General features: G+C 49.9%; 7 protein-coding genes across 7 annotated transcripts; 4 read left to right on the top strand and 3 right to left on the bottom strand.

The window, feature by feature from the left end:
• The first annotated feature begins 4,317 nt into the window (after positions 1-4,317).
• Positions 4,318-5,932, top strand: BCR38DRAFT_368428 (Sin-like protein conserved region-domain-containing protein). The gene is made up of 2 exons (XM_040857255.1): positions 4,318-4,945; positions 5,003-5,932. Exons 1-2 carry the CDS (start codon positions 4,417-4,419, stop codon positions 5,677-5,679), a joined length of 1,206 nt encoding a protein of 401 aa, XP_040716428.1. The 5' UTR covers positions 4,318-4,416; the 3' UTR covers positions 5,680-5,932.
• A 420-nt stretch (positions 5,933-6,352) lies between these two features.
• On the bottom strand, positions 6,353-8,944 carry BCR38DRAFT_484714 (topoisomerase II-associated protein PAT1; the record flags this gene model as incomplete). Its single annotated transcript, XM_040863781.1, has 2 exons — positions 6,353-6,641; positions 6,690-8,944. The coding sequence occupies 2 exons, from the start codon at positions 8,942-8,944 to the stop codon at positions 6,353-6,355; spliced, it is 2,544 nt and encodes an 847-aa protein (XP_040716427.1).
• Positions 8,945-11,672: 2,728 nt separating this feature from the next.
• On the top strand, positions 11,673-13,971 carry BCR38DRAFT_432278 (alpha-mannosyltransferase). The gene is made up of 4 exons (XM_040860175.1): positions 11,673-12,222; positions 12,296-13,270; positions 13,329-13,617; positions 13,666-13,971. The coding sequence occupies exons 1-4, from the start codon at positions 12,172-12,174 to the stop codon at positions 13,731-13,733; spliced, it is 1,383 nt and encodes a 460-aa protein (XP_040716426.1). The 5' UTR covers positions 11,673-12,171; the 3' UTR covers positions 13,734-13,971.
• Positions 13,972-14,091: 120 nt separating this feature from the next.
• Positions 14,092-14,789, bottom strand: BCR38DRAFT_457472 (30S ribosomal protein S12; the record flags this gene model as incomplete). Its single annotated transcript, XM_040862045.1, has 3 exons — positions 14,092-14,169; positions 14,293-14,586; positions 14,646-14,789. The coding sequence occupies 3 exons, from the start codon at positions 14,787-14,789 to the stop codon at positions 14,092-14,094; spliced, it is 516 nt and encodes a 171-aa protein (XP_040716425.1).
• A 651-nt stretch (positions 14,790-15,440) lies between these two features.
• BCR38DRAFT_432275 (acyl-CoA dehydrogenase/oxidase) lies at positions 15,441-16,958 on the top strand. The gene is made up of 2 exons (XM_040860174.1): positions 15,441-16,699; positions 16,750-16,958. The coding sequence occupies exons 1-2, from the start codon at positions 15,627-15,629 to the stop codon at positions 16,793-16,795; spliced, it is 1,119 nt and encodes a 372-aa protein (XP_040716424.1). The 5' UTR covers positions 15,441-15,626; the 3' UTR covers positions 16,796-16,958.
• Positions 16,959-18,129: 1,171 nt separating this feature from the next.
• Positions 18,130-19,993, top strand: BCR38DRAFT_294854 (uncharacterized protein; the record flags this gene model as incomplete). The annotated part of the gene is made up of 7 exons (XM_040854487.1): positions 18,130-18,180; positions 18,241-18,293; positions 18,356-18,528; positions 18,585-18,959; positions 19,009-19,205; positions 19,261-19,665; positions 19,721-19,993. Coding segments are annotated over 7 exons (1,527 nt in total), but the record flags the coding sequence as incomplete, so codon positions are not given.
• Positions 19,994-20,107: 114 nt separating this feature from the next.
• On the bottom strand, positions 20,108-21,123 carry BCR38DRAFT_432273 (uncharacterized protein). The gene is made up of 3 exons (XM_040860173.1): positions 21,019-21,123; positions 20,262-20,923; positions 20,108-20,195 (listed from the first exon to the last, which is right to left on the bottom strand). Exons 1-2 carry the CDS (start codon positions 21,058-21,060, stop codon positions 20,450-20,452), a joined length of 516 nt encoding a protein of 171 aa, XP_040716422.1. The 5' UTR covers positions 21,061-21,123; the 3' UTR covers positions 20,108-20,195; positions 20,262-20,449.
• Between the last annotated feature and the right edge of the window lie 264 nt (positions 21,124-21,387).

Below are 21,387 nucleotides of genomic sequence, written 5' to 3'. Positions count from 1 at the left end.
TATGTATCAGAAACTCACCAAGGAACGTTGTGCCTCTGTCGTGTCACATGATGACAGAAGGAACTTTTGGAATCGTCCGCGCCAGGCGTGATGCTCCACGTTTGTCATGCTAAGCAAGGCCCGCATGGGGCGCGATGTGTTGAGGGCTAAATGCTATATCTGCGACGATGCTGGTCAACTATAAAGTCGTACGGTCATAGTCGCCAGCGTTGTCTATAATACACAGATATTGCCTGCCCATGTGAGTAAGGGCTGGGCCTCATGGCATCGACAAAATTGTTCCATGTCTCTCGACAAACGTTAGCCATTCCATATGGAGCAAGTAGTTCCTCCCTATATATCTCTCATGGCCGCTTGGAAACCCGAATCATTACTCTTCCCTGTATGTAACATTTTGGGGTCAAAATTCTGCTAATTTTCACAGTGCTACGCTGACAGAATTGTCCAAACTTCGGCGCAGGGTCGCAATACAAGTTCTTGGGTGGACAAGTTTGCAAAATTATTATGCATTGTGAAGGAGCTGCGTCAAAACATGAGCTGTTGACACAACGAAGCGGTGATTCAAATGTTTCTTGTAAGTCGTGCGATGACTGCTTACTGCCTTGCGAAACAATATAACAATACTTGTACAACTTCTAGCGGACCAACCCCTTAACTTTCCCCTTTCACCCAGCTGTGAAAACAAATGTTTGCCAGTACAATCAAAGCCAATTATTCCACCTAATTCCACCAGAACAGATTAACCAAAGAGTCAAAGAATCAAAGAATCAAGACTAAATCAAGACTAAACCCCCTCTCCCCACCCGCATTCGCGTATGAATGCTTCTATTGCCGACGCCAAATATGTAGTGTAGAAATTGATGTCCTTTACATCTGGCCGCGGCGGCCGTTGCCAGCAGTAGCAGCGGAAGTGGAAGACGCGGCTTGGCTGACGACGACAACGCCCGAAGGGAGGAACGTGGCGACTCCGGAAGGAAGCGAAACGCCGGAAGGCAAAGAGATGGTTTGAGCCGATACCATGGCTGTCATGGCGGCGAAGATGGCGGTGAAGATATAGGTCTGCATTTTGATATTGGTGGTTGAAGAACTACTTGGAGGTTTTCTTGAGGATAGACAAATAGTATGGAAGCTTGTGAATGTGTGTGGAAAAATGTAGTAAAGTTCTGAAACTGTGGTGAAGACGATTGTTGATGATTGATGCTGATGATGAACAAAGGTCCTGTATGATGGCTGGAAAGGGGGGTACTTATAGATTGTGCTGCGTGTTGCTCGAGGGGAAAGCCCACAATGTCATCCTATTACATGCCGCGAAACCATACAGTTTGGCACATTGCGTAAGTCTCTCGATTGTCTGAGACTTGATGATGGCACGTCCACCCGACGGTTTGGAAGCTATGTGGCTGCATGTGCCTGGGATTGTGTCACCCATCCACGTAGCCCCCTACCTTCGGAGTGCCATTCGACATGAATTAGAAGGTGAGATCCGTTACTCAAAACCTGTGAGATTACTATTTTGGGCCGAAATAAGAATATTGGAAACTTCCTATTGGCGAGTTGCGTCTTAGTGTCGCATCCTTAACCTAAACTGCCCTCTGCCACGCAAGGTCCAACTCACTGAAATCAAGCTACTGGATTCCACCATAGACCTTATGCCACTTAACATAATCCTCTGTGCTCTTTCGACATATTTTTCAAACTTACTTGCTTTAAGTCTCACGTACCCGGGTTATGAGACTAGTGTTGGATAATACGCCGGCACAATACGGAGGATCAACTTAGAAAAGATATGGCGGCCTGCGTGCCTGCCAAAGCGTGAACGTGCTGCACGATAGAATTTGCCCCAATTGGGACCTCCGAAGTACAGTCAACCTCGCAACACCGGTAACGATTCATACAATTGAGAAGTCGGAGTGTTCAGGAAGGATCGGTTCCTTCAAGTAGTACCAAAAGACGGACTCATAGGACTGCATTTCTAAATTGGGAACTACTTCGTCGTCTAAGTAAGTAGGCTAGGAATTATGCACACGACTCAAACGGCCGCTCGACAATTGCGCGCTGCTGCTGCCACCGATTCCAACCTCCAGCAGTTAACATCCAATCCGCCATGCCAAGAAGTGATTCATCACAGCACGCGCAAGTGGCAGCATCAGCACCTAACTCTATCGTTAACACTGATCACTAACCTCCATGAATAATCTAGGCTCAAACTATGCTCAAACGGAACCGATCCCTCCTGGTCCTCACTCGCAATCCCCAGGACGTAGCTCATCTAATCCGCGCAAGCAAATATATTCACAAACGTGAGGAGGTCAAAAAGCTGATATGCATGCTAAGTACCTGATTGCTTTGGTCTCTTATCCGTTCTTTCTAATGGATATACCAGGACGGTATAATCGTGACGCAGACGACTGGTGACAACAAACTCGATGATCCAACCAATTTCGAAGATTATTACCCGGCTTGCGTTTGGGCTTGAAGACATGGAAAGCAATGCGCGTCCACGCCCTTGATTGGGTAAGGCAGGCTTGGTTGGATGAGTTGAAGGATGACTAAGATATGAACAAGACCATCGAAGACATCTTCAGAACATGATTTTGAAGGAAAGACCCAACTTACTGGCATGCCGATAGCATCGAACGTTATTTCAACAATACGTTGACGAATGCCATGCCAGTGACCATGAAAATAGATGGCTGCTGAACGTTTCTCCGCAGCATGTTCTCTGTAATATTGGGATTTGACGATAATGATGAGTATCAGGTTATTTGCTTTTGTATCCAGCCCTGAGCTTTCTTCTTGGACTTTCACAGAACGAAGAGGCATGCTGATACTGTTTTGTGGACCACTCGAAAAGTTCCTGCGCCCACAGGTACTCAATATGCATATTGAGGAAGAGAGGAACAAATAAATAGTTACCAATTAGAAGCTTTAGTAGAGGCTTCTTTTTTTTGTTCTTTTGTTTTGCAATACTTTGGGTGTCCTGCCGAGTTTTGCATCCATATGTGCTTTTCGCATTGGTCGTACGTCCCTGTGTGGCTTTCACGAGGCAGACGGGCAGAATAAGGCTCTTGATACTCTTTTTATAGTGATGTGGGTAAGTATAATCTTAACTACGTACCATGATCTCTTCAGGCAGCATGTTTTGTCACGCAGAGCAACTCCCCGTGTACGTTATCTTGAGTCTTCGCAAAACTCCGCTGAAGCGAGCCCCTAGAGCTGGAAGCTCACGAATTCGTCCAAATAGAAGCTTGCCATTCGCTTAACCATTATGCAAATACTTTATTATATTGTATTATGACAAAGGAGACGATCGGGAAACCTGAATCCCGATAGCATTAACCACCATTTTTCGAGACAGCTGCGGTAACATACCTTCGAGGGGAGACCACTATGCCGCTCCTACGACGACACCTCATTGCGTTGACACAAAAGAACAATTCTTACCTGATACACTGACCAACAGATGGCGCTTTGATATTCAATAATGAAAATTGGATTGTTTCGTTGGCTATGTGTTCGAGTAGAACGTCCCGGAGAAAGAAGAGATGGATGCAAGATAAGAAATAGGCTTGTACAGAAGGCCCTGGCTGTCATAAGACCCCTTGTGGCAAGCTGAGTTGGGAATAGTCACACTTTAACGCAACAGTGTGAAATTTAATCACGCCGATACTATGTACTTGTTTCCCTTTCCTGTTTACTTAGGAAACAACTACTTCGGGATGGCATTGAAAAGGAAAAATGAAACGGCGTTCTGGTGGGCAGAGCCTTACTATTTATGATTTCAATCTTCACGTCATGAAAACAATTTATGAAGGAGAAACCAGGTCTAACAAGCTAGCTACCATCGTTTGGAAATATATTCTAGAGCCATTGTAGGAGTAAAATGTATGTATTAACTTGAAGGGTAGCTTATACGGGGTGTCTTTCGCCAACCTCATTAAACATCGTGTTGAGGGAAAGTAACCCACCCAAATCAGTCTGGCAATTCAACCACAGCTCTTTTTAGACAAGGGAGTACCCAGGAGCTTTCAGAATAAACAAGAGATGTGAACATGCCCCAACAACTGATTCAAATAGTAAAATTTGTGTGGCAGGTTGAATACCTGAATACCTAGCGATTTAAGTACTGTAGAGTTGTTATGGCTGATATAGGTGTTGAACTAAATCCAAGCCCTAGTGACCCTACCATCTCTAGGCTGATATAGGAGAACCATCGCATGTGAGAGAATAAGTGGACTCGCCCAGCAAACGATAAGATAGACCCCACGCATTTACTGATAAGATAGGATCTGCCATCTACCCCACCAAAATTTCAAGCTCTCCCTGTCTGGGAGAGTCATTTCCTTGGCCAGATGTCCTGCAACAAGCTCAAGATCTGTTGCAATTCATATTTTTAGTCCACCGAACGACGGAAGAATGGAGGTCGACAACCCCAGTCCTAAGCCGGAGGAGGCAAGACCCGTGGCGAGTTCCAACAGCAGCGACGACCCCGACCCAATAATAGCATCCTACAATGTTTTCACGAACCCGAGTCTCCCCTCGACGCGCAAGATCTTCATCCTCCAACACCCCAACAAGCAAGGCGCGGCCGCGACGTCATACCCGTCCATCCAAGAAGTGCGCATCAAGCCATCCTCTGGCATGATCGAAGTCGACGTGCCGTTGCCGTACCAAGACGCCGGGTTCGACCGCGACAAGGGCATGAAATGGGGCGGCGCGCTGCAGAAGTCCATGGGATCCAAAAATGGAGGCAGTCACGGTCTGGCTGGTGGCTTTGGAGTTGGCGTGCCTCCTGCGAGAAACGGAAGACGAGGCGAGGGTGACCGCGAGATCTACGATTGGAGCGAGGCAGTGCGGCAAGATAAGGTGTTACGGACGCAGACGCTGGGAGGCATGGTGGGCAGCGGGGAGGATTGTCGGTGGATGGTTGGTGTATTCAAAGGGGGTGAGTCTTTCTAACATACATATACTACCACGTAAGTGGCATAGCTGACGCCAATAGGAAACCTCCACCTAACCCCCGCAACCTCGGAGATCCAACTTCGCCCCCAAATGCACCACCTCGACGCGCAAATCGAACAAGAGCGCCTGAACCGCCCCCGTGACGGTGGGCTCGGTCAAGGGCCCCTCGACGGCAAGACCGGGCCGACCCCAGCAGCAGCCAAGGCGATCACCATGACGGTCAAGAGTGCCCTGACCGGCGGTGAAGTCGTCACAGAGACCATGACGGACCGCCTGCGGCACGTGCAGATGGAGGCCTGGCAGCGGCTCAAGTACATCGGCGAAGAAGAGGACGAAGCCTGGACACTGCACGACAACACGCTCCTGTTCCAGGGCGGCGCCAAGCCCGGGGATGCCAACGGCAAGAGCAAGATACTGAAGGCCGAGGACGCAGATCTGGAGAAGGAGGCCGTGAAGCTGACCACACGCTGGGGCGAGGAGGATTTTCTGCGAGCTGTTGCAGGCAAGAACCGCGATGGTGTGCTCGAGGGCTACGGTTCGACGGCCGCGGCCGTCAAAGATGAGGACATTGAGTTCATCAAGAGCGAGGAGCATCTCGAGGGAGGCATCTCGGCAGTAACGGGCAAGAAGGCTGCTCCGGCTGCTGCCAAGGGCAAGGGAAAGGCGACTGCGGCTGCATCGACGGCGAAGAAGCCAACGGGCACCAAGGGGAAGTGAGACCGTGACGTGGATCCTGGAGAAGGTACAGGTGATGAAGTTTTCTTTCGGCGCTGTTGATCTTCACAAGGAGTGATGCCTAGATCCTGTGAACTATGATCCCGATTGCAGTCCTGTAGGGACTGCCTCATGTATTAGCTTTGTTTCTCCCGTACAGAGACATGGAGGGAAAAGGTCGCTTGCTTGGTCCGGCATTTCATGGCTGCATCTCACATAGGCAGGCGTAGGAGGAGGTAAAAACTTGATTTCATCCCAATGGATTTACTTCTTCATCTGCAACTACGTAAGTACCAATGCTATTCTACTCTAACAATGTATGATGACTCGACTAGCCGGATGATAATTTCCAGATTTCCATCACCCACAGATCATTTTCATTTGAGTGCCACCGGGTTCTGTGACCTCTATAGACATGTTTGCTGAATTCCAGCTTGATTTCGCGTCAGTCGTAAAGTCCACCAATGTTGACACCGGAGGGCACGATCCACGGGCAAAGATGATTTACAGAACCACCTGCTCGCACTGCATACTGCCGTTGATGCGCCGTTCGTAACGTGGCCCAACTATCAATTCTCGGTTGAAATCCAAGCCCAGTTGTCCCCGCCCCCATCCTATAAATCCCCTTGTCTGGACAAATCCTGGTCCAACAGCATTTTGTAAAAAATATCTCTCTTCACTGCAAGAGCTCCACGTCGAGGCCAATGGATCGCATGAACAAGTTGACATTGTCCAGACGCTGCTTGGCCATATCGGCAGGAAGCGTCTTCGACAGAGCAACAGTGTCCATTACTCGGTCCTTGACGGCAAGAACCAGTCGTTGCTGTTCGTCAGGACTGGCTCCAATGCCAATGGCGGCGAGGAACTGCCAGACGTAGACATCCTCTCCGGATGTGACACTGCCGGGGAAAATATTGGGAAGAGTGGGTTCCAGATGGTTGAAGAAGTCGTTGAATTGAACAACCCTAGCACGATGTTAGCTTGAAACGCACTACGGAATTCGAGTTACGGACCATTGTTGCCAAGCTTGCTCATTGGCCAACCCGGCCTCCTTGATGATTTCGGCACGACTGAGAATCATAGTTAACATAGATATGCCAATACGCGTACGAGCGATGGTGTCAATGCTCAGCTTCTGAATGATGATCCCAAGTACGGCAGTAACGATGTGGAGTTCAGTGTCATTAAGAAGGTTGAAAAGACACGGCATGACAGCCATGGAGAAGGCCTCGATGCTCTCACGCATGGCAGCGCTCAGATTGATGGGTTCACCCGACTGAACTTGAGCTCCCTGAACAACATCGAGTTGGTCCAGGTGGACGACGATCAATGTCAAGATGGTAGTTCGCTGCTCGTGACTGAGCTGTCTGAACACTCGAGGAATGACCTTCTTGCCCTTAGGGTAAGATATGAAGGCGATGAACGGATGGACGGCGTTAGCACCAATCGGCTCGTGGACCTTCAGGGCATCCCACAGCTGATTATTCAGCTTCTCTGCGACAAGTTGCCACTCAGATTGTCGTTCCACGGATTCCTGATCGGTGTCGCCATTGGCCAGAGGTGGCATGGTCCGCTCATGATCCTCCATTTTCATGAGAATCATGTAGACAGACTCGATAGCGCGCAAAGTCACCTTACGATCTGTGACACCAGTGGCCGCCGGGGTGCGATGATGAGTACTTGCAGGCCGGTTGACCTCGGTACCGCTTTCAGTTCGCTTGATATTCAACAGAGGCTTCGGCGTCTTCGCGTTACTGAAAGAAATCTTTCCGAGACTGCCTTCAATCACAAGCTGTTTGTTCTTGGGCTTGTTCTTGGCGGCCTCGACAGCACGCTGCACCTGTTGCTCCATACGCTGCATGTGGTTCTCAGGCCCGCGGTTGTGGCGTCTCATGCCACCATGTCGATTGCCGGTCTGGAAGAGATACGTTTGAGCAAAGTTGTTCAGGGGTTGGCTCGGGTTGGGTCGCTGAGCAGCCAAAGAGCTATGGACCTGATAGTAGAAGTCCTCAGCCAACGCCGCATCAGTGCCGTATTCGTTCGGGTCTCCCGTGGCCGAGACAAGCTGCTGTAGCTGGATCCTGGTGATGAAGCTCTTGTCATGCGGCGTCATCAAGCCATTATCCTTGCTAAGAATATAGATCTTGTGATTCCGTTTTGCGCGCCGTGCCTCAGCCTCCAGATATGTGGCCTTGTCCTGATCCGACATGGCAGGCAGCTGAGCTGGATGACTGACAGCCTGTGGCTGGCGGGAGAAGGAATTCTGGGAGCGATGCATCTGGTGCATGGGGTGCGTCGGCTGCGCAGGGTAGCCCATCCGCGCGGCATCGCCCGACATGCGACTAGGGTTCTGCAGGATCTGAGTCGGACCTGACATCGAAGGTTGCTGGAGATGCTGCTGCTGCTGCGGAAGCGAGCTAGACATGCTCGGTCCAGCCGGTACAGGTTTGGACGAGGGGCGCTGCAAGATGGTAATCGGATGACCATGCGGACCACCCTGTGCTTGCGCAGTATGCCGGACATCGTGCGACTGGAATACCTGCGACTGGCCCTCAGGCTGCTGGTATCTGTAGTCGACCGAATCTTGACGACCAAACTGCGGCGGGGGCTGAGATTGAAACTGAACTTGAGGCTGCGGCGAAGCGAAGTGGGGCGGATGTTGGGCTTGCACTTGAGGTTGCGGCATCACAGCAGGCTTGGCTGCGTGCATGGCTGCCTCAACTTCCTCTAGGCTCATCATCTTTCGACCAGCGGGCGGCGGAGCATATTGACTCGGGTTCGCGGCAGCTGGTGTCGCCGCCTTCTTCGGTGCAGTGCCCCAAATGGACGCATCGACCTGAAGATCAGCAGTCGGCTCTGGATCTTTATACTTCTCATAGCCAGTTCGAGCGGGTCTCGGAGGGTAGGACGCCTGATTGTATCCGGGAAGACCATAATTGGTGCTGGTGCTAGCGGCAGTCGCAGCCGCTCTGGGAGCAGGGGGTTGACGGTTGAAGCGGACGTATTCCTCCTCCATGGCGTTGGCGACTTTGGCAGTAGAGCCGAAAAAATCGAAATCCCTGCCGACCGGCGCATTGGAGCTGCTGATAGCTTCACCACCGAAGGTATCGTCGTTGAAGGCGTCGTCCGTCTCATCAAGCTGGTCGCCCAGACCATCGTAGGTATCTTCGAAATCCAACGCGTCCGCATCATCATCATGTCTGGACAGTTCAGCAAATGGATCATACGACTGGCTGAAGCCAGGCGCGGCCATGTTGTGACCCGCCATCTTGAAAAAGTGGGTGGCGCCTTGTAGAAGAGGGATGCTCCTGAAAGCGAAGCTCAAACAAATTGGTGAAAGAGCTAAACTCGTGAATCAGTGGGATGTAATCAAGACTTTAAGTAACTGTGTGGTAATTTGCGCAAAAGTGCATAAGAGAAATTGGTATAACAAAGGTGGAAGGAGGGGCGCTCCGGGTTCAGCTAAGACAGTGGGATTAAAGATCCCCAGCAGGGCTTCACTTCTCAATCCGCAATATTCCTCTTTGTGACTGGAGCCCCACGCTGACTTGAGACAAACAGACAAGGTCCTTGGTGTGCATCAAGGTCTTGACAGACCACCCCAGGGAAAAGTATTGTCTATGTCAGGCTGCGTTGCGATTGAAGAATGCGAGGAACGTGGGGTAGGCAGCGGGGATGGCCTGTGGGAAGTAGCACTTGCTGGTACAGGCTGGTTGCAGGACCAAAAAAAGAGCAGGCACTAGGTAGTAAAATCAGTAGAGACCACTCACCAACTAGGATAACTCGGGAACTGGTCGGATAGTAACGTCGTCCAGGTGCTGAATCATGATGCGAAGGTGAAGTGAAAGATCAAAAAACACGACAGAACGCCTAGTCGTGAAGCGCAGTGCAGCTTTGCGATCCCAGTTACACAATTTCGTGATAAAGAGAGTAAAGCAGAAGGCAAGCACCGTTGATTCGGTGCAAGTTAAGAATGAAGTAGGGCTTGCGAAGAGTTTGACAAGTGTTGACACGAACGAACTCGACGCCGCACGGTTGGCGATGATGAATTACATTACATGCAGGTGGATTTGAAGCCATTGTTCAAACGCATGGCACCCCACCGAAGCTCAATGGGCAAGTGCGGTTTAATATTATTCCGGTGCCGAAGATTCCATACTATCTCCGACCTTTACCCTCTGGGACGGTTGCTATGGGCTTATTCTTGACATCCGATATTCCAATAAGAAGCCTAACCACTATAACTTCAACGTAAGAAGGGTTGAGTTTGGCAAGGAGAGGTCATTCCAAAGAGTCACTGAACTTGCTTTAATACATAGGTGCTGTTCTGTTTTGTAACTTCAAAAGAACGTCCTCAGGATGTTAGTGACCCAACTTCTAGCCCACACAGCATGGGTACAACGCACTCTTCAACTACTTCGGTTTTTAGTACTTGTTAGGCGACTTATTAAATCTGCAATTACTATACTCCAAACATGCTTACACATATCCATTGTTATATATTGCCAAATTGACAACTTGAATAATGTAGGGATAGAGTACGTGAGTGGTGAGAGGTAGTTGACACATAGTCCCCTGTTTCATTCAGGATGAAAGTCGGCAGCGAATAGGGCAACAGCCGACTATGGCTATATTGCAAAGTTTGGAGAAATGCTGTACTTGCACCAATTCTTCCTTTTCGCGTCTCTGAAAAATATGATTATGACATGCCGTACGTAAAACATGCTCATCATAAAACTCTAGAGAACAATGCGCTCATGGCTTTGGGTTTTTGGAATATGCACTCTCTTCTCAGGGACGCAGACTACATCTCCTTGTTCTTAGCCTATCATAGTACTCTTATACTGGGTACTCATATTTGAAGAGGACCAGTTGCGCAAATGCTGAGGAAATTGTTGTGGGCAAAACCATACTGTCAACCCATTGGGCTTATTGAAATTCACAATAAGACTGTGCAACCAAAGCGACTCAGTTCATTAGGATACTTTCACATGTTTTTTTCCTGCAAACGGGAAAGAAGCCAAATGTTGTCATCGCTTTTCATATACCTTAAGTACACTTCATGGATCAGTGAGCCTGATATTCCAGGTGGCAATGGAGAAACTCGAACTCAAGATCGCATGTTAAGGAAGGTAGCTTCAAGTGCTGTACGACCTTAGAATCGTAAGCGTAGTACCACAAAGAATGGTTCGAACCTCTATACAAGCGGTATATCCCCAGCGTGGCATGACGGGTCATTTAGAGTTCGGAAGAGTTGTTGAGTAGTTGGGGATCGGATGGCGAGGAGGTGACACACACGTGAGCAACAATATACACTGTAGCGGCTCAATTGTAACTACGTCATAGCGGCGTTGGATGCCAGGATTCAGGAGGGATGCCAGCCATCATGGATTTGGTTTATAATGCGCACTTGCACAAAGGTACAAATGAAATAGAGTTTGCTTCAGGACCCCATAGTTCCGGACTTGATTCAGCTACCCCTAGGCACTTACTGCCGCTTCCCCAGTAACCAGTAGCATAATGATACGTAGGAGATTGACACCAGTTTTGATGAGCAGCTGCAGAAGACCGCTTGTGCTAACAGGGCTGGGGGCGTACAAACGTCCATACAATGACCTCGGCAGTATGCATTGGTAACAAGATTGTAAGGTACAGATAAGGAAGGGTTGCGTGTCTCAGGATGAAGTTGTCACCACAGGCAGTGCATCTAGCAGGTGGAAGGACAAACTTCCTAAGAGAAATGTTAAGCAAAAAGAAAGATGAGTATGCCCGATATTGACGCTTGTGGGGTATACATGAAATTGAAGACTGACTGCCACACGACAAGACATCGGAATTGTACGCAAGCCGGGAAGGCGCTCTACAGGGGAAGGAGAGGTCTGGGGTCGACGTGTTCTAGACTGCAAGGGCCTGGCAGGGATACGACTTCAGCAGCTAGACCCAAATAGGGGATCCTGGGTAGAATCTATGGATAGTGGCCTGTTGGCCGCTGGAACATTGAATTGACCGCTGGAATCGATTCACTTTAGGAGACACCTCATGGCTGACAGAAAAGCTCCATCGTACCCAGGGTTACGGACGAGCTTGAGGGGCAGTTACGCGCGGTCGATCCTCAACTAATAGAACTTAGAAAGCTAAGGTATCTTGGATGACAAGCCTCATTCATTGTCTTACTTCAGCTGTGTACTCTCCTCTAGTTGTGCTTTGGCACTTTCTTCGATTCCCCATCCTGCTTCTTTTCTTACCTTACCTTACCTACTTCTCATTATTTAATTCCTGTCAAGTGGAAGATGATCAGCATGATTTGAATGCTTGAGTGCCTCGCCCCGCACAAACCCCTTTTACGCGAAACCTTGCAGCGAATCCTCGATACTGTGCATTCCGCGTCGAGCAGCATTCGACGAACCCTTGAAATCTGGCAACTCCGTTTGCAATTTCCGCGATCCAACGTTCTTTCCGACACGACGTATCCAATTGTGCATCAATTTGGGCAACATGGCGGCTGGTAGCGCACGTATTGTGCGATACATCCTTTTCGCTTTCTTTGTAGGTTGCCCGTCATTATCCTGATCCGTTGCGCTATTACTGCCCAGGCTGCCATACTAATAGACCCATCAAGTTTATCGCAGTCCTCTACTTCATCTCGCACTCCTCACCCCAGGGTCTACCGCTGACGCCCGATAACTTTGGGGTGGGTAAAGGCTCGAGTTCGTCAGGCTTGGGGAAAACTGAAGGCGCGCCATCAGGCGAAAAGGAATCGACTGGCTTCGGCTCGACAGGCATAGAATCATCGTCATCAGCAGGCACATCCAAGGAGGACATACCTGGCAGCAAGCAGAGCACCAAAGGCAAAGGCAGCAGTAGTTATGGCGATATCAAGGATTCGACTGCCCATGGCGACCTTGCCGAAGCCCCAATGGCACTCACGCCGGCGGATGCTGGATGGGACAACCTTCTCGGTACGGCTCCAGGGCCCCGCATGAATGCCACCTTTGTCAGTTTGGCACGAAACAGCGATGTATGGGACATTGCGCGATCGATCCGCCAGGTCGAGGACCGATTCAATCGGCGATACAACTACGACTGGGTCTTCCTCAACGACAAGCCATTCGACGCCCAATTCAAGAGAGTCACCACATCCTTGGTGTCGGGCAAGACCTTCTACGGCGAAATCCCACATGAGCACTGGTCCTTCCCCGATTTCATCGACCAAGACAAGGCTAAGAAGGTGCGCGAGGATATGGCCCAGCGAAAGATCATCTACGGCGACTCGGTCAGCTATCGTCACATGTGCCGCTTCGAGTCCGGCTTTTTCTTCCAACAGCCTCTGATGTTGAACTACGAATGGTACTGGCGTGTTGAGCCCAGCATTGAACTATTCTGCGACATCCACTACGACCCCTTCCGGTTCATGGCCGAAAACAAGAAGAAGTACAGCTTCGTGCTCAGCTTGTACGAATATGTCGAAACTATCCCCACTCTCTGGGACAGTGTCAAGAAATTCATGAAAAACCACCCCGAACACATTGTTGAGGGCAACTCGATGGGGTTCCTCAGCGACGACGGCGGTGACACGTACAATCACTGCCACTTCGTATGCAACACAGCATCCAATCCAATCCAAAATGACACCATTGCTAACATGGAAATAGTGGTCCAACTTCGAAGTTGGCAACCTGAACTGGCTGCGATCGAAGGCTTACACCGACTTCTTTGAGGCTCTTGACAAGGACGGTGGTTTCTTCTACGAACGATGGGGAGATGCTCCTGTCCACTCCATCGCTGCCGGTCTCATGCTTAAGAAAGAGGAGATTCACTTCTTCAACGATATTGCCTACTACCACGTACCCTTCACCCATTGCCCGACTGGCGAGAAAACTCGCATCGATCTCGGATGCCATTGCAACCCTAAGGATAACTTTGACTGGAAGGGCTACTCTTGTAAGTCATGAACTACAATATTCCAAATCCGAGCTCACCGTGAATCAGGCACCGCAAGATATTTTGAGCTCAACGGGCTGGAAAAGCCTGAGGGATACGAGAACCAACAGGATTAGGTGTCACATCAATTTGGAATTTTGTAAGATTAGTATTGCTATAATGGTGGGTTCATGACAACTCAATCGCGTGCATGTTAACCGGCTCAAGAGGGAACGGAAACACTTAGGGGGATGATAGGCGTGACAGGTTTTTCTAAATCGGACTGGAAATCCAGACTTCTTCGTGTGTAGATACTTCACATTTCATGGGTCAGGTCATCGTTCGAATCTGACGCCGGATTGCTTCTTCTATGGTACAACAACATGATTTACAATTGTGGCCGATTATTGACGTGATTGTAACCCCTTGTCCTAATCATGACACGGGACCTCCGATCCCTATAGCCACCACCAATCCTGCACCATATTGTCGCGTCTATGTTCCTACCGAAGCCTTCTTGGGCTTCTTGGTTCCGTATTTACTACGACTCGTCGTTCGGTTGGCAACACCACCCTATAAGTAACCCCTTAGCAACCAAACTCCAACCTCGCTCCAAATCTTCTCCAAATCTTCCCGGCTTTGGACCGTCGTGAACGTGAAGGTGCAAATCCTAAGGAAAGCTTGACATGAACTCACCAAATCCAAAGCTCCTCTAACCAAATGGTACCGCACACCGGGACAATCCTGGGCGCGCCCACCTCGCACCAAGACGACACTGTGCTGTTGGATATTGTGGCCCTCACCGGGGATGTACGCCGTAACCATAGCGCCGCTACTCAAGCGTATTCTGGCCGTTTTCCGCTCTCCGGAGTTGGGCTTCTTAGGGCGTTGGATACCGACTTTCAGACACACTCCTTTGAGTTGGGGGCAGTCAGGCCCGGCGAGAGCTGGGGAGACGGCGTGGCGAGCGCGCTTGCCTTGACGACAGCCCTGGATGAATTGTTAGTATTTTTGCAGCATGTTTCGTGGATATCATGGGGGAGACGGACTCGCAGGACTTGGTTCAGCGTCGCATTTGGTGCTGGTGTGGTCGAGAATAATCGGGACGGTGAGAGGTGTTGGGGGAGCGCTGATGGCACCGTTGGCCGCCGTGCGAACGATAGGGATATGTATCTGAGCATTGGCGCTGCCATGATCGAGTCTGGTGGTTTGGAGCCGAGTTGCTGTCCCGAAGGCTCGAACCCGCAGTACATCCATACCTACAGGCCGACTCGAAAATTGTCCGCTGAGGAACGGCGCTGGTGGCCCAAGCTCAACAACCAGGTTTAACTCCGTCTATCTCAAGCTCAGACGCCTCACTCATTCAGCCAGACCTTATGAGATAACAAGCGCCGATGTCCGACCTTTCACATGCAACTGCTTTCAGAAAGACCTTCAGAATGATCTGTGGCAAGTGTCAACAATGCCGGCTTCAGTCGTTCGTCAGCTGACGACCAGGACTGTGCTTCCGGCTGCTCTTTTGGCTGCTAGAGGTTATCCTCGGGCTGCCTCGGAATCTAACCGGTGGTGCGCTCTGTCTAAGAAGTCAAGGTCTGGGGGCAACAGCAGCAATTTGGGCGTAATCGATGGTCGAACAGGCGGACATAACACTTGCACATTCCGAAAACTCTATTGCTGGTGAAATATCAAGACGTTGATTTTTCTTGCATCCTCTTCAGTTCGATCTTTCAACTGCTTTGTTTGCAATCATGTCTTCTATCGCGAGAGTGCTTCGTCCCGCATTACGGCGGGGCAATGGAGTAGGTGCCAGAGTCTCGTCAGCCTCACGTTGTAACCGAACAATAAGACCGTTCAATGCGCCGCAGCAGTAAGTGCAACCTGCTCGAAATCCTGTACTCGTTAACTACATTGCCAATTCTCATACACAACCAACCAGACTAAGATGCCTCTCGGCAACGCCCCGTCGCCTCAGCGACATCAGCGACATCCCGCCCACACCAATATCCCACCTGTCCGAAGTCGAGGCGGCCATGCAAGAAGCTGTGTCCAAGTTCGCCAATGATGTGATCCTGCCCAAAGTCCGCGATATGGACGAGGCGGAGAAGATGGACCCGGCCCTGGTGGAGCAACTCTTCGAGCAGGGCTTCATGGGCGTCGAGATTCCCGAGGAGTACGGTGGCTCTGGCATGAACTTCACGGCTGCTATTGTCGGTATCGAGGAACTGGCACGGGTCGATCCCAGTGTCAGCGTCATGGTGGATGTGCACAATACGCTGGTCAATACGGCCATCATCAAATGGGGCAGCAACGAGATCAAGAAGAAATATCTGCCCGCCCTGGCGACCAACACCGTCGGCTCCTTCTGCCTGTCGGAGCCTGTATCTGGGTCTGATGCCTTTGCGCTGGCTACCAAGGCCATCGAGACGGCCAATGGCTACAAGATTTCGGGCAGCAAGATGTGGATCACCAATTCGATGGAGGCCAACTTCTTCATCGTCTTTGCCAACTTGGATCCCAGCAAGAAGCATAGAGGTATCACGGCTTTCATAGTCGAAAAGGACACCAAGGGTTTCTCGATTGCGAAAAAGGAGAAGAAGCTGGGCATCAAGGCCAGCAGCACGTGCGTCATCAACTTTGACGAGGTGGAGATCCCTAAGGAGAACTTGCTCGGTGAAGTGGGCGAGGGCTACAAGTACGCCATTGGACTCTTGAATGAGGGCCGAATCGGCATCGCGGCGCAAATGACGGGTCTGGCGCTCGGTGCGTGGGAAAATGCCGTTAAGTACGTTTGGAATGACCGGAAGCAGTTCGGCCAGCTGGTGGGCGAGTTCCAGGGCATGCAGCACCAGATTGCCCAGTCGTACACCGAGATCGCTGCCGCTCGCGCATTGGTGTACAATGCCGCCCGAAAGAAAGAGGCCGGTCTAGAATTTGTCCAGGATGCTGCCATGGCTAAGCTGTACGCATCGCAGGTTGCGCAGCGTGTAAGTGGGCTGGCCGTCGAATGGATGGGCGGCATGGGCTTTGTCCGCGAGGGCCTGGCGGAGAAGTACTGGAGAGATAGCAAGATTGGTGCTATCTATGAGGGAACCAGCAACATCCAGTGAGTATTCCGAAAGACTGAATCATTGAATTGCAGCTAACAACCAACAGACTCAATACCATTGCCAAGTTGCTGCAGAAGGAATACACTACATAGTTTATATTTGTCGAAATAAGGGATAGTGTTGAAGCCCATCAGGCGAGAGCCAACTTGTTACAGTAAACTATGTTGATCGATTGCGCGCATTCGTTTCTAAATTTCATAGTCCAGAGTGTACTGTTGATATAGGATGTAGAAATAAATTGTCTTCATATGACCGATTTCGGTACTAGAGAAAGAAAAGGCTAGAGGAATCCTCAGGGAACCTGTCGACACCACTCTACAATGAGACTCTTCGGTCTAGTCAGTCGAAGGTACCTCATGGCAGCAGCACAGCTCTGCCTCCTCACTGGCACTTCCCAGTACCGAATGAGCCCGACCGACCAGGCGAGTGGGCTCGCAGGGTTCCCAATTCAAATTCTGAAGTGCCTACTACCATGACCTATTCGAGACATTATTCTCGGCATGGTTACTCCTTTCATCTACACTTATAGCTATCGAAACAGTCCGTCTCCTACATCTCCGACTGACATGGACATTGTTATAACTTCGGCTGGCCACGTCTCTTTACGTCTACCAGGTAACACCGTCATTGAAATCTGTGGATTCCCACGTGCAATGTTACATGGCAATAGTTGATTGAGTTGATCCGGTTCAAGCCACACAGCCCGTAGACGACGCTCTAGTGGGTTCCATTTTTCAGTCAGCGCGTCAACTACTCAGACCTCCTCTAGGAACCCCATATTATGAGCCTCATGCCAGCTCAATCTAGCGCCATGACTTAAAGTCCCGATCATGCCAACATCGAGCTGGATCCCAATAGACTCACTTGGCACGTTGTCTGTCACCATGACTACTGTTCCCCATCCCGGCAAAAAGCCCTACCAGTGACTCAACCCGGCGGCGCCTCCGGCATTATTAGAATTCTCAAGGCTCGATCCGAACCGCTGTCAGTTTACGGGAAATATCTAAGTAGTCATGAAACCCAAGCACAAGCACAAGTTTCGACCGTTTCCACGTTCTTGTCTTCTTCCCTCAGAACTCGTAGACAGCGTCAAACAGGATGCTGCAAGAACAAAACGATATGACGTCTCATCTAGACGAACCCTCGCACGAAGATGACTGCGGTCTTGCCCAAACGAAGCTTCTTTTTTTTTCCAGCCCAGTGGCCAACTATGATGAGATTACACAACAAGATTTCATAGTGCAAGACCTTGAGTCCTCGGGTTCAAGGCATGACCATACTGCCGGTTGTCCAAAGTTTGTCAAGGTATAAATTTCAGGGGCCATGTTGACTTCACGAGCTGACTTGACGTAGCATACTGCATCGACCAATTCCGAGGTATGGGCTTGAGAAGAATTGCCAACACAGTGGATACTAAACATGATTTCAGCTATTTTATGATTTGTGGTTTGTTGCTAACTTGGAAGTCTTCTCTTCGGTAAATATCTCAAGTTTGATGAGATTGCCTTCGATCTTGCCATTTTCTGACAAGTTCCAGGTTCATGAAGTCACTCAAAACACAAAGCTGTACTCATATATGGGTTACCTGACGTATGTTCCTCTCCTATGCCGTATCTGATCTCACCAACTCTTGCTAATATCACGCACTATAGTATCTTATGGTTCACCTGGTTTCTCGTCGGACTATTCGATGTTCGATATGTGACCGACAGCATCTTCGAACGCCTGGCCCGGACCGTCCATCTCGGTGTCATGGTGGGTTTTGCCGTTGTGGCATCGCGTTTTCACCCTGACAGCCAAATCAAATCCATCTTTCAAGGATTGTGTAAGGATACCCCTATTTCCGACTTCCATGATTTCGCCATATCTAATCAGTGAAAGCAATCATCCTCATGGTCTCGAGACTCGTCCTTGTGGTTCAATATGCCGCGATCATCTGGCATGTTCGTCATTTCAAAGACGGGAAATGGCCACTCACTCTCGTGGCCGTGTCACATTTCCTTTTCGCAATTATATACTTCGGTCTTCTTTTTGGTTTCAATGATGGACAAAGTCCCCGGATCTTCATCGCGTGGTATGTCATCGCGGCATGCGAGGCGTTGCTGAACCTCGGCCTTGCACTAAAATGGAAGGTCCTCAGCTTTGCGGGCACGCACTTGACCGAGCGCATGACACTACTCACTCTCATTATCCTAGGAGAGGGTGTTATCACCATTGCGAAGAATGTGGTGCTTATTGTCAAAAATCAAGGATGGAGTAAGTCGCCCAACTTCTGTCGTTCTGGTTGGTCTTATAACCTGGGCAGCTTCTGTGACCATGGGTATTTTGACAGCTGCAATCACGACGGTGTACATATTCTTCATGATTTACTTCGATTGGATGAATCACCACCACATGACAGGAATTCGGCAGCTGTTATGGACCATCCTGCATTTCCCCTTTCATGTTGCCCTGCTTCTGTTCATGGAGGGGGCAACCCAATTCATCACTTGGTGGAAGCTGGTATGCCACCTAAATTCTTATCAATACAGCCCCCTGAACCTAACGCGCAACGCAGCTTGAAGTCCAAGACTTCGCGAACGACGAATTCATGAACGTGGCCGCCAAGCTATCAACACATGACAACAACATCACGAGCGAGGATGTGGCTCACTCGCTAAACGACACAGTTAACCACCTCTTCAAGCAGTACCCTGCTACCTATCAGCTGACCATCAACGAAATTGCCAACATCCTGCAAAACATCGGCAACATTACGAATTGGTTCTGGTCGTCCAACGAGACGGGATTTCCCGAGATCAACCAGCGGTTCACGCGGGATATTGACAATCTCTTCGTCACCGTCATCAATTCCATCTTCGTCAACTTCAAAGTCGACCCCTTCGAGGATAATGAGGAGGTCGACCCGGTCAAGATGCAGTATAAGGCGTATACTGAGACCAATAACAGATTCATTCTTGTAGTTAGTTAACCACAGGTTAACCCGTGCATGTGCGAGTCTAACACTTGCGAAACAGTTCCAGTACACCTATACCACGGCCGGAATCACCCTAATCGTCATGACGATGCTCTACGTCCTTACCAAGCGGCAAGGTTTGACGCCCTACAATATTCTTCGCACCTCGCTGTTCTTGGTCCTCGGGATCGGTCTATCTCTGGTAACGCTGGTGTCTATTAGAGATTCGCATGGTAGGGTGTTTATCCGTAGTCCCTGGCTATTGCCTACTTTGTGTATCGTATTCCTTTGCGTGCTCATCCTAACACACCTCCCCAAGCCGCCTCCACTGATAGTTCCTTTCAGGGGCGGGACATTCAGGGATTTCAACAAACAGGATCTGGCGCCCTCTTCCAGGGCTCGAGTACACAATGGCAATCAAAATCAAAGCTTTGATTCTACGGAGCGGGTTTATAGTGAGAGAGAGTATAGTAAAGCGTCCATGCATCATGGGCAGGATACCATTTCAAGGGCGCAGACTGTAGTAGTTGATCAATCTGCGAAGCAGAGTTAGCCAATACGGATGCTCATCTCTTGAATAGAAATCTTTGTTGGACTTCGACCTTCGAAATAATGGGAATTTCAGAAAACAACTGATATATTTGTCCCACAGGTCTGTAGCTTTTTGCTTCTCGGGTGCCGTGTGTGTTCACAAGCGATACGTAAACAACGTAACCCTCGTACTCGAGTCCTCCAGTACACGGATTGCCCCGAACATCAGTGATCCTTCAATGCACCCCCTTTTTAATACTCAGGGACTTGGGTACGTGGCATTAGGACAGCGATGTTGCCTAATCCGCTTGACCAGGCGATGGAAAACCCCCTCAACCTCCGCTTCTCTCTTTATATAGCATTCATGGTGTTCCACCCCCAAGCGAAACGCTAGTTCCTCTGCCGTCCCTCTGGGGACTTCCCGCGCCACACCCGGCTCCACGTCCACCGCCACCAGAATCACCGGCCACATGCACCGATCGATACCTTCCGCCTCGCTAATCAACAACCTGATCGCTTTCTCTGCAACCTCTAGGGACGAATGATGGGCTACGCTGTACGGAACGATGATACCGTCCGAAATATGAATAAACATCTTGAGCAGCGCAGCGTAACATTCTTCCCACGTCGTCGACATAACTTCCAACGAGGTAGACTGGTCATCAATAACGCAGTGCGTTCTACTCGACGGCTCCTCTTTAGTCGGATCGAATAAGTCTTCGTGACATGTAAACTAAGGACATACATCCCCCTCGAGTTAGAATGTGTGCCGTTTCGGGTTTCAATCTCGTGGCCAGGAGAACTTGAAAAGAAAAGCGCATAACAAACCATTTTACCAAACTCCCGGGCTGAGTTTTCATGTCCGCCCATGACGGTGATTTTGTGTTCGATGATTTGAGTGCCAGCGAGAAGTCCCCCGGACTGACTTTGTTGCCGCACCCATGCCTGTGGACAAGATCGGGTCGATACTGGTTCAGAATCCTGTTCTGGCGTTCCGTGGCTTCTATCACCACGAAAAATGCTGGTCCACTTTCGGGCGACGTCTCGTCCTCTAACACTAGATGGGCGTGGGAAGCATGAAAGTGATCGAAAGCCACTCGCCTTTCGTGGACTCCTAGGGGTTTGCCTTCGATGCTCTAGGCGTTGTTTCATCTAGTTCCCTTGATAAGATCGCAGCGCTTGTTGGCTTGGCTCGGG

The sequence above is a fragment of the Pseudomassariella vexata genome (assembly GCF_002105095.1).
Source record: "Pseudomassariella vexata strain CBS 129021 chromosome Unknown BCR38scaffold_6, whole genome shotgun sequence".
Lineage (NCBI taxonomy): Eukaryota > Fungi > Ascomycota > Sordariomycetes > Amphisphaeriales > Pseudomassariaceae > Pseudomassariella > Pseudomassariella vexata.
Note: the sequence above shows the minus strand (reverse complement) of the source record. Positions and strands in the feature narration are given on the sequence as shown.

Excerpts from the sequence above, each read along its gene's own strand:
- BCR38DRAFT_368428 (XM_040857255.1), top strand. The coding sequence starts at position 4,417 with ATGGAGGTCGACAACCCCAGTCCTAAGCCGGAGGAGGCAAGACCCGTG. Across the intron at positions 4,946-5,002 it reads GGTTGGTGTATTCAAAGGGG|GAAACCTCCACCTAACCCCC; the intron begins GTGAGTCTTTCT and ends TGACGCCAATAG.
- BCR38DRAFT_432275 (XM_040860174.1), top strand. The coding sequence starts at position 15,627 with ATGCAAGAAGCTGTGTCCAAGTTCGCCAATGATGTGATCCTGCCCAAA. Across the intron at positions 16,700-16,749 it reads GAGGGAACCAGCAACATCCA|ACTCAATACCATTGCCAAGT; the intron begins GTGAGTATTCCG and ends AACAACCAACAG.
- BCR38DRAFT_432273 (XM_040860173.1), bottom strand. The coding sequence starts at position 21,060 with ATGGGCGGACATGAAAACTCAGCCCGGGAGTTTGGTAAAATG. Across the intron at positions 20,924-21,018 it reads CCCGGGAGTTTGGTAAAATG|TTTACATGTCACGAAGACTT; the intron begins GTTTGTTATGCG and ends GTATGTCCTTAG.
- BCR38DRAFT_432278 (XM_040860175.1), top strand. The coding sequence starts at position 12,172 with ATGGCGGCTGGTAGCGCACGTATTGTGCGATACATCCTTTTCGCTTTC. Across the intron at positions 12,223-12,295 it reads ACATCCTTTTCGCTTTCTTT|TTTATCGCAGTCCTCTACTT; the intron begins GTAGGTTGCCCG and ends AGACCCATCAAG. Across the intron at positions 13,271-13,328 it reads CGTACAATCACTGCCACTTC|TGGTCCAACTTCGAAGTTGG; the intron begins GTATGCAACACA and ends ACATGGAAATAG.